This window comes from Cinclus cinclus, chromosome 1, assembly GCF_963662255.1.
Source record: "Cinclus cinclus chromosome 1, bCinCin1.1, whole genome shotgun sequence".
NCBI classification, from domain to species: Eukaryota; Metazoa; Chordata; class Aves; order Passeriformes; family Cinclidae; genus Cinclus; species Cinclus cinclus.
The window spans coordinates 20,965,245-20,981,858 of record NC_085046.1 but is presented as its reverse complement, the minus strand read 5'-3'; the positions used below and the strand labels follow the sequence as shown (position 1 = coordinate 20,981,858).

General features: G+C 35.6%; 1 protein-coding gene across 1 annotated transcript in view; it reads left to right on the top strand.

Moving 5' to 3' along the window:
* Positions 1 to 565: 565 nt before the first annotated feature.
* Positions 566 to 16,614, top strand: part of ABCB1 (ATP binding cassette subfamily B member 1) — a 34,877-nt gene continuing 18,828 nt past the window's right edge. Inside the window, exons 1-12 of the mRNA XM_062494675.1 lie at positions 566 to 651; positions 1,364 to 1,424; positions 2,732 to 2,879; positions 5,757 to 5,817; positions 9,434 to 9,625; positions 10,271 to 10,442; positions 11,567 to 11,691; positions 12,400 to 12,571; positions 14,179 to 14,292; positions 14,592 to 14,702; positions 15,758 to 15,883; positions 16,078 to 16,281. Of these exons, the coding sequence (XP_062350659.1) occupies positions 566 to 651; positions 1,364 to 1,424; positions 2,732 to 2,879; positions 5,757 to 5,817; positions 9,434 to 9,625; positions 10,271 to 10,442; positions 11,567 to 11,691; positions 12,400 to 12,571; positions 14,179 to 14,292; positions 14,592 to 14,702; positions 15,758 to 15,883; positions 16,078 to 16,281 (1,572 nt within the window). The remainder of the gene's footprint in view (positions 652 to 1,363; positions 1,425 to 2,731; positions 2,880 to 5,756; positions 5,818 to 9,433; positions 9,626 to 10,270; positions 10,443 to 11,566; positions 11,692 to 12,399; positions 12,572 to 14,178; positions 14,293 to 14,591; positions 14,703 to 15,757; positions 15,884 to 16,077; positions 16,282 to 16,614) is intronic.

Sequence of the window (16,614 nt, the reverse complement as noted above, 5' to 3'; positions counted from 1 at the left end):
GCAAAGTCCAATCATGGTGCATATTCTTAACCATATTAATTCTGCTCAGGTTTGAATAATTTTTCAGAAGAGTAGGCACAAACTGGGAACAACCTTTCACGGTATGTCAGTTATTTGTTTTTGTATTTTTTAATTGGAGACATTTTATAAATTCAGTGATAACTAACACTGGAACAAATCCTATTAACTGCATTATTAAATGTTTATTCTTTTAAATAAACATTTAAATTTTCATTTATTTTTTATATCTGTGCTGAATTGCAGAAAATGTTTTTCTTATATCCTTCAAATGAAATTAAATGAATGACAGAGTTATCGAATGGATAAACACAGAATATAAATGTTTGTAAAGAAACTCCAAACTTCTGGGCTTCTTTCAATATGCTTATACTTGTGCATTATGAGTATTCACTTTACAATATATGATAATAACTTTACTGATTGTAATAAGTACCCATATTTTTCTTTCAAACAAATGATTGTTGAGATTTCTGTTGTCAGCTTAAGCTGGTGTATTTCTCAGTCAAATATTATTTTACAGGAAACTATCTTCAATAAATTTAAAATGCATTCTGAAGATGAAAATAAGTATACTGCAGATGGAAATAGTCATGAGATCGCTGCATCCAGCCAGGATGATGAAGACAAACAGTAAGTATTCTTAAATATAGTAAACATTCTGTATTGAAGCTTATTAGAGTCCATTACTTTTGGTTTGTATTTTATTGAATTTCATATTTTAAATCTTGTTTTACCTTATTTTGCTAAGAAAACCTAGTAAGAGAAGGCTTTGTATCAACATAAGAGTAGCATTGATTGGCACATTTATTTCATGCAAAAGGACTATTTATTTTTCCATTTAAAGGACTAAGTGTCCAGAGTATTGACTAGAAAAGCAATTCTAAAATATGACAGAAATTATGTTGGAATGGAAATGTTGGATGCATTTATGTAATCTGCTAAAAATTATCTTAATATTTTTAGTATGGCAGTGAATCAACATTAGCCTATGTAGGAAAGCTTTCCTCTCTTCTGCTTTGAAATATATACGATGCTTTAGTTCACAACTTCCCTGACCAAACAGTAGAACCACCAACTCCATTGCTGTTGTTTCATCCTTGAAGCGTGAACTGGGAGGAAAATGACTTAAATTTACAAAAGTCAGGAGGTGGTGCTACTTACGTTGCTGAAGATTTAAATAGAAACATCTCAAGAATGCTCAATAAATTATGTTCATTTTACACAATTGTTTGCTGTAAAATGATTTCATAATTATAATTAAACTGCATTCATATGTTGAATTTGTATTTCTGCAAAATGTGGTCCATTTTTAAATTCACTAAAATTACCACACCTTTTTTAGCAAGGCAAAGAAGAAGCAGAAGAAAGGGGAAAAACCTAAGATGGTCAGCCCATTTACACTGGTAAGGTTCATTCTCTCTCTGTGTGTACACATGTATGTACACACAGGCACATTTCAAAGTGTAATCAAAAATGGTTATAATTATGCTAGTATCCTGCATATACGGAGTCTCTACCAAATATGTTCATACAACAGAATATTTGCTATAGTATAGAAATCCAACAGTTCTTTTTGTGGATGTAGTTATACTAAAGAAGCTATCTTATTACAGATAAGGATTCTTAGGAGTGTTCCCTTTGTAATTTATCATCTTAAACACACCCATACCACATATTGGTTTGTGAAAGATAGGAATTTCCATGTTCAGTCATTTCTTCTGACAGAATGAGAGGGGTGGCCATATACCTACAATGAGTATGGTCTTGTCCTCTAAATTGCCAGAGTCAGGTACTAATCACACTCATTATCCCCATGAGTCATTATTCAATCACCTAAATCAGCAGTAAAGGGCAATGCCATGCCACTGATGAAAATTAAAATGAAGAATTGTATGCTAAAAGGTTCCAGATTCTTTAAAATTTTCTACATGTTTTTTAAATGATAACCTTTTAATATTTAATCAAGTAAATCCTAGGTCCTCTTTTAGTCATACTGAAATATTTTATATTTTGTTGTTTTCATGCATGTAGTACACAGTGACACTGCAAATAACAGACATAAAACTATAGTACATGATGGTGGCCAGTGTCCAATTTCTTTGTTTTGCTATATACAGTTTGCACCTGTACAATTACATCATACAACTATAATTCACATCAGTAAACTTAGTATTTTACAGTACAGAATAAACCAAATGATTTTGTAATAGATAAGCTCAAACTTCATTAAATTAAATGACAAGAGGATTTAAGATTTCTATAGATTTTTATGATGTCTATGGTACATTAGGAACACTTTTTCTGACAGCAAAATAATGAATTTACAGTAAAAGCAATTATTGCCTTAGTTATCATAATGCCATTAAAACTTATTATAATTTGAACTTTATATGGCAAATTTAAAAAGTGTGAATTTCTTATGCCTTATTTTCCTCTGGTCTTTCTTACCCAGGTGCAGATTCTAGTGCATTAAAATGGCACATCTCTCTGGTTTTGACAATTTATAGTATAAAAGTGCTTATATAGAAAGGATTTATTCCTGTACATTTAAATTGTTTCTAAACTGTATTTCTAAGGAGATAAAGTTGTAGTTTTGTGACAGCAGGGATACAATTAATGGCTTTTTCTTTACTTTCTTGACTTTGTAGACATAGAATTGTGTTAGCATTCTAATACAACAGTTAGAATGAATTTCTCTTCTCACTCACAGTTTCGATACTCCAGCCGGTCAGATAAATTATTAATGATACTAGGCACTCTGCTGGCAGTAGCCCATGGGAGCAGTCTTCCTATTGCGATGATAATTTTTGGTGATATGACTGATAGTTTTGTTGCTTCTGGAGACAGAAATTTTACAGGTAAGACATTATCTGCTATGACAAGAACAATGGTTCCTATTTTAAAAAGAGACAGGAAGAGTAACGCATTTTCACAGGAGATACTGATGTCAGAAACCACAATGCTACACTATGATGCAAGTCAGTAGCTCATGTTCGTTGTAATAGAGATACGCTATGGTTGGGGTGACATTGTAGTGGGGATCTCCTATAGGCTGCCTGCCAAGGAAGATTGAGCAGATGAAGTTCCTCTATAGACAGGTTGGGGCAGCCTTGCATTCACAAGCCCTGGTCCTCATGGGAGTCTTCAACCACACCAGTAACTGCTGGAGGAACAATTCCACTGGGCATAAGCAATCCAGGAGGTTCCTGGACTGTGTTGATGACAACTTCTTCAAATGAAAGAGGAGCCAGTGAGGAGAGGTGCTATGCTGGACCCTGTTCTATCTAAAAAGGAAGGATTGGTGGGGAATGTGAATCTCAAGGGCAGACTGGGCTGCAGTGACTATGAAATGGTGGAGTTTCAGAGCAGTAAGGAGGGAGGACAGCAAGATCAATATCTAGAACTTCAGTACAGCAGACTTGGATGTCTTCAAGGACCTGCTTGATAGAGTACCATGGGATAAAGCCTTGGAGGGAAGAGGGGCCCAAGAAAGCTGGTTGATATTCAAGGATTACCTCCTCCAAGCTCAGGAGCGAAGCATTCCAACAAAGGAGTCAGGCAGGAACACCAGGAGGCCTGCATAGATGAACGAGTAGACAAACTCAAACACAAAAAGCAAGCCTGGAGAGGGTGGAAATAAGGAAAGGTAGCTTGGGAGGAATACAGAGTACCTGTCCAAGCAGCTAGGGATCAAGTTAGGAAACCTAAAGCCCTGATAGAATTAAATCTGGCCAGGGATGTCAAGGGCAACAAGAAAATCTTCTATAGGTAGATCAATGATCAAAGGAAGATGAGAGAAAATATGGACCCTCTCTGGAAGGAAATGGGAGACCTGGTTACTTGAGATGTGGAAAAGGCTGATGGACTCAGTGATTTTTTCCTTCAGTCTTCACTGGCAAATGTTCCAAGTGTGCTGTCCAAATCACAGCAGGAAAAGGCAGGGACTGGGAGAATGAAGATCGCCTGCTGTTTGAGAATATCTAAGGCATCTGGAGGTGCGCAAGTCTACGAGACCTGATGAGATAGATCTATGGGGCCTGAGGGAACTGGTGGAGAAAGTTTATAAGCCACTATATTTGAGATGTCATAGCAATCTGATGAAGTTCCCACTGACCGAAAAAGGGGGAAACATAACCCTCATTTTTTAACAAAGGAAAAAGGAAGACACAGGGAACTCCAGGCCAATCAATCTCACCTCTATGGCCATCAAGATCATGAAGCAGATCCTCCTGGAAACTATGCTTAGGCACATGGAATATAAAGAAGAGACTGATGCTAACCAACATGACTTTTATAAGGACAAATAATGCCTGAAAATTTGATGGCATTTTACAGCTGGGTTACAGATTTGGTGTGTAGGGAAGAGCTTGGACATCATCTACCTGGACTATCAGCAAAGCATTTGACACTGTCCCAGTTGACACTTTTTCACTAAATTGGAGAGGCAGTCGTTTGATGGAGGGAACACTTGGTGTATAAGAAATTGGCTGGAGGGTCACACTCAAAGAGTTGTCCAAGTGGAGACCAGTGATGAGTGGGTTCTTCAGGGGTCAGTATTGTGACTGACACTGTTTAACAGCTTTGTAAGTGACATGGACAGTGGGATCAATGCACCCTCAGCAAGTTTGCCAATGACACCAAGCTGTGCAGTGCAGTTGATATGCTTGAGAGAAGTGGGGTATCCAGAGGGATCTTGACAGGCTGGAGAGGTGGGTCTCTGGAAATCTCATGAAGTTCAACAAGGCCAAGTGCAAGGTCCTGCATGTGGGTTGGGGCAATCCCAAGCACAGATATAGGCTGGGAGAAAAAATTGTTTGAAAGAAGCCCTGAAAAGAATGTTTTGAAGGTGTTGATAAGAAGCTCAACATGAGCCAGCACTGTAGGCTTGCACTCCAGGAAGTAGTATATTGAGCTGCATCAAAAGAACTGTGACGAGCACATGGAGGGAGGTGATTCTACCCTCTTTACATCTCTCTGGAGTGGTGTATCTAGCTCTGGCACCCCCCCAGCATAAGAAGGATGCCTGTTGGAGTAAGTCCAAAGGAGGGCCACCAACATGATCATAGAGCTGAAGCACCTCCTGTATGAGGACAGGCTGAGCAAGCTGGGGCTGTTCACCCTGGACAAGATTCCTGGGAGACCTTACAGCAGCCTTTCAGTACCTGAAATAGGGCTACAAGAGAGCAGGAGAGTGACTTTTCACAACAACCTATAGTAATTGGATGAGGGGTAATGGTTTTAAACTGAAAGAGGGACTATTAAGATGAGATATCAGGAAGAAATTCTTTCTACGAGTGTGATGAGAGACTGGAACAAGTTTCCCAGAGATGTTGTGGATGTCTGATCCCTGGAAGTGTTCAAGGCCAGCTTGGGTGGGGCCCTGAGCAACCCAGTCTAGTGGACAGTGTCCCTGTTCATGGTAGGGGGGTTAGAACTGGATGGACCCCTTAAGGTCCTTTCCAACCCAAACAATTCTGTTCTCCTATCTCCTATGTTCTGTATGCTCTGGAAGACTTTTTAATCTCAAATTACAGTGATGTAATTTTGTAGCCAGTGGAGTTATGACTGACCCTGTATTAGTAACCTTCATTCATGTGCATTAAAATTTCCTCCTTTCTTCCAAATCAGCTTGATTCAAAAGGAGATGTAGCAACTCCAGATATACTGAACAGCATGCAGGGAAACTAATTTGTTAAATCTTGCTCTATTAAAAGTATTTACTCTTTCTTTCTAAGAAAACATACCACTGAATTTCACTCCAGACATTCTTAACAAGCTGGAAGAAGATATGACAAGGTAATTAAAAATTACTATTTCCTCTTCTTTTTTTAATGTAGCCATACATTTCTAGTCAAACTATTCTTCTCCCAAGGATGTTTTGCACACTTTAAACAACACAAAACCAACTATTTAATAATATATGTTACTAAAGATTGTCACAAGGGATTATTTGAGACCCTGGGAAGTTTCTTGAACATTCACAGCTATTCCAAACAATTTCCCTGTAATCTCTTGCTCTGACACAACCTGACACATTTCAGGGTGCTCTGTATCCAGTGAAATCTGCATTGCCTACCTTCTTTCTTCTCTTGCTCTGAATTTATAAAGAGCAATTGGTAAGGTAAAAAAAAAATATATTAATTATCATCTGTCGATACCTTGAGCTATGGTGATTCACTTGCAAAAAACAGCTGAATTGTCAGATAGTACCTACTTTGCTGCCAAAGCATCAGGTTCAGCTGAATACCTCCCTACAAATACCTGAAAGGAGATTGTAGCAAGATGGGGTTTGGTGTTTTCTCCCAACTAATAAGCAATAGGACAAAAGGAAATGGCCTCAAGTTGTGCCAGGGGAGGTTGGGTGTTAGATAAAATATCTTCATGAAAAGGATGCCAGACATTGGAACAGGATGTCCAGGGAAGTGGTTGAGTGACCATCACTGGAGGCATCTAAAAATTTGTGGATATGAGACTGAGGGACATGTTTTGATGATGGACTTGACTGTGCTGAGTTAATGCTTGGATTCAAATATCTTAAAGGTCTCTACCAACCTAAACAATTCTATAATTCTGTGATATTACCTACACTGTAGAAAATGCAGATTTAGATTATATGATACCTTAAATCTAGCATTCTAGAGCTGGAAACAGCAGAAGACAATAGCCAGTAGGTACTTCTCCTATAAAACTCCATGAAGAAAAGATCGAATAAGGAGAAACATAAGCTGCTAATTAAATATGTTTTGTTAAGAGGCTTTATTAACCATTATCCATAGACTTGGTTTACGCAGGATGTGTAAAGTTTGTGTTTCTTGTACCACTTCAGGTTCTTTTCTTCAGGTTGAGCTCTGCTTCTCACTAGATATTGAAATATGTCTGCTTGTGCTCTTCAAGGCAATTGTCTTTTTTGAAGAGAAGGAGGAGAAAAGGCATTTTCTGTAGTAACTCTTGCTGTTTTATATCAAAGTGTATTATAATTTTGGGCAACAGTGGACTGTAAACTTATTTAGATTCAGTAGTTAATTTTTGCAGTTAAAAAACCCATGACTTTTTACACCCAAAAAAACCAAAACAAAACATACCCAAACAACTCTTTACCATAAAATAAATGAGCAATTTAGGAGAAGGCTGTTTATTAGAAATGAAGAACTTGAATGTCATGAGAATTAATTGACTGGGAATTGACAATTATGCATTGTAGGAGAGCTTCTTGCTCCTGCAATATTTCTGTCAGTCTCTGACATGAATGTAAATAATGCTTACAAACCTCCAGTGGAATATACTTGTTCCCAGTGATTTGAAAACAAATTTGAAGGCAGAATTGCAAACTCAATAATGTGTGCATGGGCAAAGTTACGCTAATTGTTCTGTGTTTTGTAAATACCTGATACCTAGTTGCACATTTTCAAAGTCTGTCTCATGCTTATTCTAAAAGAACTTTAAAAATAGTAACTAAAAAATTGCTACATATTAAATTGTAGAATTTGTTTTGCCCATTATTGAATTGGTAAGTGTTCTCTCCTTGTCCTTATCTTGACCTATGAGCTTTGAATTATACTTTTCTCTTCCAAGTCTTACAGAGGAAGGGAAGTGGTAGTGTCCTCAGTGGTCACCTGGAATCCAACCGGGGTTAAACCACCACAAATTAACTCTGAAAGTACAAAAATAAAAAGCAGCCCTACTTTCTCTTTAGAAACAAATTGTTTACTGATAAATGCATGACTAGCAGCATAGGAATAGGTGTTCTTTCCCAAAGTTTCTAGATAGAGCCTTAAGCTGGCATTTTCACTGGTGTGACAAAGCTCTTTGGACCAACTCCTTGTTTCTCTAGGAATGCTGGCCAACAGTTCAAATAATGACAGAAACTGTTTGCAAAGACAGAGTTCTCCCACAGGTGTGTTCAAGTACTGAACTATATGTGGATTTAGTCGAGTTTATTACTCAAATAGTTTGCCTAAACTCCAACTATTTCTCAAAAGAAAAAGAACTATTATTTTACAATGCAATGTGCATTTATTCTCTGGTAAGTTGCAGCAGTGAATTTACAGAATATATTTCATTAGCATGGAATCTGTCAAAGACATGAATCCTTTGGATATGATTTGTCAGTAAACAAAGTCCAAGCATAAATCAATTCTTTGAAGTGACATAACATCATAAAGTAATTGTCTAAAGTAATTATTGATGAATTTAGAAGCGATGTTCTTTGGTTTAGTTTGAGAGTCTTTGTGGAGTTTTAATGGAGCTGAATGTGATTGAGGTCTATATTCAATTAACCAGCATTCTGTTAGGCATTAACCTGATTTTATTAAACAGTTTTGATTAAATGAATTTCATAATGGGTATAGTTTCAAAGTCCCTAACTAAACTGTATGATATTATAGGCACAAGAAAGACTGGAATAAAATTTGAGAAGTTTAATTTGTAAAGCCATTCTTTCTTAGAGCAGAGCATTTGCACACAGATTCCTGCAATTTGCTCCTGCCAAGTTTCATGTTAAAGTTCTATAAAATCAGTATGCATACCTTAGTAAAAGAGTGAAGGTTACAAAAGTTCAGAAAAGGTCATGAATCAAGCTTTTTTGCTAATCATTTACTTTTATACAGATACATTATTCTTGTAATTGCAGGCAATATACATCATATAATATTTAATCATTTTTGTTGTGTTTTACAAATTAAGTTGCATTTTTTTATTCAGCTCTGGTGTAAGTTCAATTATAACTGATTTTGATGTAAATTCTTCATCAAATCAAACTTGATTTTATTCTTTCTAAACAGTTTAAAGCTGTGACTCAGATTTACTTCCAGTTTGAGAATTACTGTGGCTCACATACTTCTGGTTTGGACTTGTCACCCTGCTTATATCACAGGTGTTAAGTAATTAATGTAAAAGTAAAATATCAGTTATGAATAAAAGACCCAAAGAATTTCTGATCTAATGGCATTTGCTTTCAGCAGACATACATATAGTAATGGTGTATTCTCAAATCAGGAAATATTTACTGTATTCATGCATATGTTTATTTATTTATTTACATAGACAGGCATGTTTATGATTGAAATGTGTGTATAATATAGATATATGTGATTTAGTCTGTGTGTGTCTAATGCTAGGCAGTTTTTGGTTGTGACACATTTAAGTGAAAAGGGTATTGTGTCAGAAATACAGTTCTAAAAGAATCTTATGAGAAAATACCTACTAAATTTAAAAAAAATGTAATTCTAACATTAAATGCTATTGAAGGAAAACTCAGCAAGTTTTACAGCGAAATGTAAGTTTTGTATAAGCATATAAACACTAATTCAGGTAAAACAGAAAAAGAAAGCATCATACTAAATTCATACTAGCAAGGTAATGAAACCAATTTTAACCTGGTTTCAGAGAATCTTGCCCCTTTTTTTCCTTACAGATATGCATACTACTATTCTGGAATAGCAGCTGGTGTTCTTCTTGCTGCTTACATTCAAACTTCATTCTGGACCTTAGCAGCAGGTCGGCAAATAAAAAAAATTAGGGAACATTTTTTTCATGCAATTATGAGACAGGAAATTGGATGGTTTGATGTGAATGACGTGGGAGAACTTAATACTCGTCTTTTAGAGTAAGTACACTATACCTTCCCCAGTGTTATTTTATCTTGTTAAACATGTAGGACTTAGAAACTTTTTGTTTTTAAATAAAATTATTTCTCTGTGAAACTAAGTTTTCAAACTTCCTCTTGGAGAGTCTCAACTGAATTTCTAATACTTCTGATATAGGACTGTCACAAAGATGTCAGAAAAGCATTTTGTTAAGTTCCCTTGAACTCCAAGGATTGCTAAAGCCCAGCTTATTGTATTACCCCCATGAAGAGAAAACAGTTCATTTCTGGGTACATTGAGGACTGAAAAAAGGTACTGACTCAGCCCAGCAATGTGAACAGCTTTAACTGCATAACGTTGCCTACATGAAAGCCTTTATCTTTTATTTCCCAATAGTCCACAAATACAAACAGATCAAAAATTTGGAATTAAGAAAGTGAGAGTAGTTTTGCACTACAGAAAGAATTTCAACTTTTTCAGACAAATCAGGTTCATAGCATTACAGTTTCACAAGAAATATGGAATTTTCCTTGGCCACACTGCATAATGCTTTACCTTGGAGAAAAGTGTTATTGAGAGCAGTAATTGAATAATAAAACAAAACTGGAAACCTTCCTTGTGCTTTCTACATTTTTCTTCCTCTCTGTATGTGATTTCTTTTTCAGTGATGTCTCCAAGATTAATGAAGGAATAGGTGACAAGGTTGGATTGCTTGTTCAATCGCTGACAACATTTGTGGCAGGATTTATCGTCGGTCTCATAAGAGGATGGAAATTAACCCTTGTAATACTAGCAGTTAGTCCTGTCCTGGGACTTTCAGCAGCCCTCTGGGCAAAGGTAAGTTAACATATGTACAGTATCAGGTTTTATATTAATGACAGATAATGAAATAAATAAATGAATCTGTAAGACTTAATATTAGAATATGTTGCTTAGGGCAATTATAGCTTTAGATAACACTTATGTACATAAGCTCTTAGATGAACTGTGTATCAGTACCCTCTCACTCAAGGCCAGGTCAGATGGGGCTCTGAGCAACCTGTTCTAGTGGAAGGTGTCCCTGCCCATGGCAGAGCAGTTGGAACTAGATATCTTTGATAAGGTCATTCTTCAATTCAATAATTGTATGTAATTTGAATATTGTAATTCCCATAGATTAGACAGACTTATTTAATTTGCAGCTGTTTCTAATAATACAGTACATACAGAGAAGGAAGCAAGATATATGTGTAGAATCCATACCTGCAACTCTTTAACTTAGATCTGCACAAGTACTTTTCGTCTTGAAAGGAATAATTGCACCTCCTGGAAAATAAGAGAATAAATTAGAAAAAAACCTTTGTCTCAGATACAGAGTTTTTTCATAGTTATTAACAGATTTGGTAAGAAATTCTGTACAGACCTAGATGAGAAAAGGAGCAAATTTCTATGGGACTAGAGTGACTTACATTTTTAATTCTTCTCATTTTTATGGTATTTCCTTTCCCTTGCATTTCAAAGATCATGAAAGCTTTCTCTGTCTTGAGTGAGTATATGGCAGAAAAGGTAGGATTAGAGACATATGTGCCATGTATGTCAGCTGGCTATGTCTTCACAGACTGTGGCCATGTTCACAGTCTAAGCTATAGGACCCTCTGGCTAAGGTAGCCAGAGATGAACATGACCTAAGGAGGTCTGCCTGGGGAGAACCACACTAGCTCACTATAAGTACTCTTCTTATCCCTAGCACTGGGTGAAAGCAGAGTGGAAAGTCCAGGCCTTAGCTGTTTACAATGTGTAATGTGGAATCACTTGATTGAATTCACAGCATATTTAAGAATTTGGATATTGGACATTCTGCACCCATACCTAATATAGTCAAAAAGGCTTCCTATTGGAAGAGACTAACTGTGATAAAAGCCATGATGAGTGCTTGAGCTTATTCTGGTTTTTTTATGTTAAAATATTTGATTCTGTATTAGGTTCTCTCTGCTTTCACTGACAAAGAACAAGCTGCATATGCAAAAGCAGGTGCTGTTGCAGAAGAAGTTCTGGGAGCAATCCGCACTGTAATAGCTTTTGGAGGACAGGAAAAAGAAATTAAAAGGTAAGAACAATATTTGCTTTCACCAGTGGATTTTAAAATAATAATTTCAAGTGGTTTGAGATCTTCTTGTATATCTTCTGTGGAAAGTCTTGTGCTTTCTGCATTTTTAGTTAATGAGAGATTGTTAAAGGCTGTTTAGCAAGGTTTGGTACATGTTGAAAGACAGTTATTTTTCTAGAGTTGATATGTTGTCTCTGTATTAAAAGGTATGCAAACTAGTTCAAATATCTTACTGTGAGAGCTTTAGACAAAAGAAGACCTTGCTCTGGTAAGGGATGATGATATCCTTGGTAATCTAATCTGATTACTCAGTATTTGTGAAGATGTTAATGAACAGTATCTCTATTTCAACTCTACTGTAAAATAAAGATCTTGTGATATACTTTAACCTTTTATCTTGAGTGGTTCACAATCAAAGTTCACTGATCTGCAGGTTATTTAAGCAACTTAAATGCTAGTCCCTGAACTGCAATGCCCTTTTATTTCTATAATTAACTAATGTTGGCATTTTTAGGGGTTACCTTAGAAAGTCCATGCCTGACCCTTATACAGTCTTGGAGTTAAGTATTTTAGCTGTACTAGATATATTATTAAATATATTTATGCTGTACTTTGTAAACATTCTTCTTCTAATCCATCCACAGAGTTTTTGTGTTGTCTATCGTTGTACAAGTGTGAGTCTATTTTGAACTTCTATCTTTCTTCCAGATATCATAAAAATTTAGAAGATGCTAAACGGATTGGAATAAGAAAGGCTATTACAGCTAATATTTCTATGGGTGCTGCTTTCTTACTGATATATGCATCATATGCACTGGCATTCTGGTATGGAACTACCTTGATCTTAAATGATGATTACACTATTGGCAAAGTTCTTACGGTAAGTATTAATGAGTAAATTCTCAGTAATAGTGAGAAATAATAAAGAACAAACATTAAAGTGTTTAATGGGAATTTATTTGACTGTAATGAGAATTATGTCCCAAGATTGGCAAAGTAGCATCCCTTCTTAACAAAAAGATTCTCACCACAAAAGCCTCCATGTTGTTTCTACAGAATCTCAAAATCTATATGAACCCAAATAAAATATATATGGTTTTCAACTGTTCCTATATATTTTCTGATTTTCATAAGATCAAACTGATATAGAAACAGTTCAATCAAAAACTGAAATTCAATACCCTTTCTAATTGCTATTTGTTTTCAGAGGGCTGAATACATTTTCAGGATGCAGAAACAAATACCTTTTCAGCTGTTGTGGGTCTAAGTAGATAATTTTCTTAATGTTTTGCACCATGAAAGCTTGGAATCAATTCTCCATATTTTTAGAAATTGAGGGAAATAACAATATACTTGTGACTAGGAAATATGCCACCATCTAACTGAAGGAAGAAAACCATAACACTTAAGTAATAGCTTAAATTCTTCTCTTGATGTGGAAACCATTCTAATTTCGTATGAAACATGAAATAAACAGGGTAAGAAGAATAACTTTGTTAACTATAATGAAACCCAGCCTAGTGACCATATGCATATAATTATATTTTCTTTTTAAACTACCTGTTTCATTTATGAATCACTGAAGTTTGTGAAAAACGTCTCTCGTGTCTTTTTGGCTCCTTTGAGCCTTTTGTGCAGGTTGGCACATGGAACCTCTCAGTGAAGTTCATGACCTTATGTGTAATTTATTCTGTTCAAAGTATTAGCAAATTCTATTGCAAATTGTCTATGTTGAAGTTCACTGAACGATGTTTTTATAACATGGATGATGCATTATCATGTGTAAAATCTGTGAATAACCCCTGTTCGAGATGATGGGTGGGATGGACTTTCCTCTGACTACCATAAGTTATGACCTCTGAGCAGTGTGGTTTAATTGCTTTTGTTTTGATACTAACTGAGAGCAATAAACTGTGCTATTCTAAGAAAATTGTTTATTTTTCTCTTCTGCTGCTATTTCTTGTTTGCTTGCATTTCACTCTCTTTCACTGAAGCAGGGGATCCTTTATTACTTTGTGATGAAGAACTTGGATTTCTATGCTTCTATTTCACTGTTTCTTTGAAAGCATAATGCTGGTGCTTTGCTTATCTGTTTTTGTTCTGTTGGAAGATATGTAATACACTTTCTGGTCTTTGGCCAAAGAATGAATTACTGCAATAAATCCTGAGATATCAAGTACAATTCTAATTTTTTTTGTCATAAATTTTACAAATCTGAGTCACTTTTTCACTTTTTCTCAAGATATTTGCAAAATAAATGTTGTATAGCACCTCAGTTCTCATCTGAACCTTTAAAAGCCCTTTTCTTAATATTTTTCTCTGCTTATGAGAGACCTTTTCAGTTTTGCTTTAATTTTAGATTCCTTAAACTTCTGTGAACAGACATGGAACCACCTTACCCAAAACCAGCTAATATAAATAAATGAATAAATAAAATTTTATGCTCCAATGAGAATGAACATATGCCTCTGTAAACATTTCTTTCAGGTCTTTTTCTCTGTATTGATTGGAGCTTTCAGTATTGGACAGACTGCTCCAAGCATAGAGGCATTTGCTAGTGCAAGAGGAGCTGCCTATACCATCTTTAATATAATAGACAATGTGAGTATTTTGCCCTCACTATCATTTCAAAACTTCTTTTGAAGGTAAGAGACCCTTATTTTTAAAGACAGGAACTAAATTCACACAAAAGCTTAATAGAAAAATTTTAAAAAGTATTCTTCCATGAGCATATCATCAATGTAGCAGTGAGGGAACAAAACATTGTGCAATTTGGACCTTTCAGAAATCTCACCTAAATTACTTAAAAACGCATTTAATGTTCTGCAGAATTATGGTGCACTCAAGGACTTCTTTACAAAAAAAATTTGTGGGTTTTTTTATTTTTTTATTTTGCACAGGAACCTCAAATTGACAGCTATTCAGAGGCTGGTTACAAACCAGACCACATAAAAGGGAACTTGGAATTCAAAAATGTTTACTTCAATTACCCATCCAGACCAGATGTTGAGGTACTGTAATTGAAACTTTATGTGTATATTACAGTTGAACATATAGATCATGTGTTGGAAAAAAAAAAACATTAAAAAGTCACATAAGTTAAATTTTCTTGAAATTCTAACTATTTCAGGTTGATTCTCTAATGTATGTAAAACTGCCATGTCATCACAGTGATTTTAGCTGGATTTTTTTCCACCTTAGGTAAACATGTTAAGTTTCCTGAATGAGTTTTTGTCTAAAGCTCTAGTTAGTGTGGCTATGCAAAAAACCATAAATGTATATTTCTATCAGAATCTAAATTTTAAATCCTGCTCAACTGTTTGTATATAGTAATAAAAATGACACAGTAAGTTTTAAAATAATAATGCAGCTCTGTTATGATTGTGTCTGAACCAGAAGAAAAAAAAAAAAAAGAAAGCAGCTCCAGCAAGGACTTGCTGTATATGGAATAGAGGTCTGTATCTGTCTAGACAGAGAGTAAGTTTCTTTTTTCAAGCACTGCCATATATTCAGAATCTTAATGAAGTGATGATATGAATCCTTGAAAATATTTCCATGGAGAGTGTCTTTGCACTATGTAACTGTTTCCTTCCTTACCTTGAAGGAAAATCACTGACCTTGATAAAGTGACATTTCTTACTTATGTAGGCAGAAAGGAAATATGTTTAGATTTTATCATGACTTTTACATAGCTTCCCTGTAGTCTGCATGATGCATTAAAGAAAAAGGTGAGGCAACATAATACAGAAATTTTGCATTGTATTGTATCCATATTATACTTTAGTTGTGAGCAGTAGTAGTATTATTTTGTCACATGAACTGGTTCATGAGACAGGTAATTGTGAAGTGTGTTGTATAATACATTGATACTGAACCAACTGTGATGTAATTATAAGGAAAATTAAGCTGAAGTCATCAGTTATCCAAAATTTAAACCCACATGTTCATAATTTTTTTTAACCAGATTCTGCTAGAAACATGAAGGTTATTTTATTTTGGTCTTTTAATTTTACCTTGATGTTCTAAATACTGTTGTGTTTTTTGACCAACATTCTTATATGGACAGATACTGAAGGGCTTGAATCTCAAGATTAATTCTGGCCAGACAGTGGCCCTGGTTGGTGGCAGTGGCTGTGGGAAAAGTACAACTGTTCAGCTCATCCAGAGATTTTATGATCCCAAAGAAGGCACGGTAAGACACCTCAAGTGAGATGACTGCTCTGCAGGTCACATACATTGAAAGCCTAGTTCCAGCCTCACCACTCTTGTCAATTTTCCAATGACATAGTGAAGTCTTCTCTAAAAATGACACATGCTGGCATGGAGAGAGAGGTTCTTTGATCAAAACATGTAGTAAACAATTTTTGTCTGCTCTCTGTTGTTTAGGTTACCATTGATGGGCAGGATATTAAGACCTTAAACGTGAGGTATCTGCGGGAAGTCATTGGTGTGGTGAATCAGGAGCCCGTGCTCTTTGCCACTTCTATTGCAGAAAATATTCGTTATGGCCGTGAGGACGTCACCATGGAGGAGATTGAAAAAGCCACTAAGGAGGCAAATGCTTATGACTTCATCATGAAGCTACCCAATGTAAGTAAATCAGCTCTCTTGCTGAAATAATTTCTTCTAAAGCTTCTTATTCTGTTGGGATGGATAGGGGTTTGACAGGAAGGTCTCACAGATGTGTATGTCTAACAGAAAGATCTCTGAATGTAGGATCTGAAGAAGGAATAGAAATGAAAGCAAGTTTTGATATAGAAGAAAAAAATTGCTGAGCCAGTTTTACTGGATAACTAGAAGGCAAAAGCTATGTTAGTGTGCGAGTTGGAAGGGGTTTTTATGGCTTAGAGCAAAGGATAAATCCCACTCAAACAGAAAATGTTTTTACCAAGCAAAAATATTTCACGGGCAAACAAAAATGCC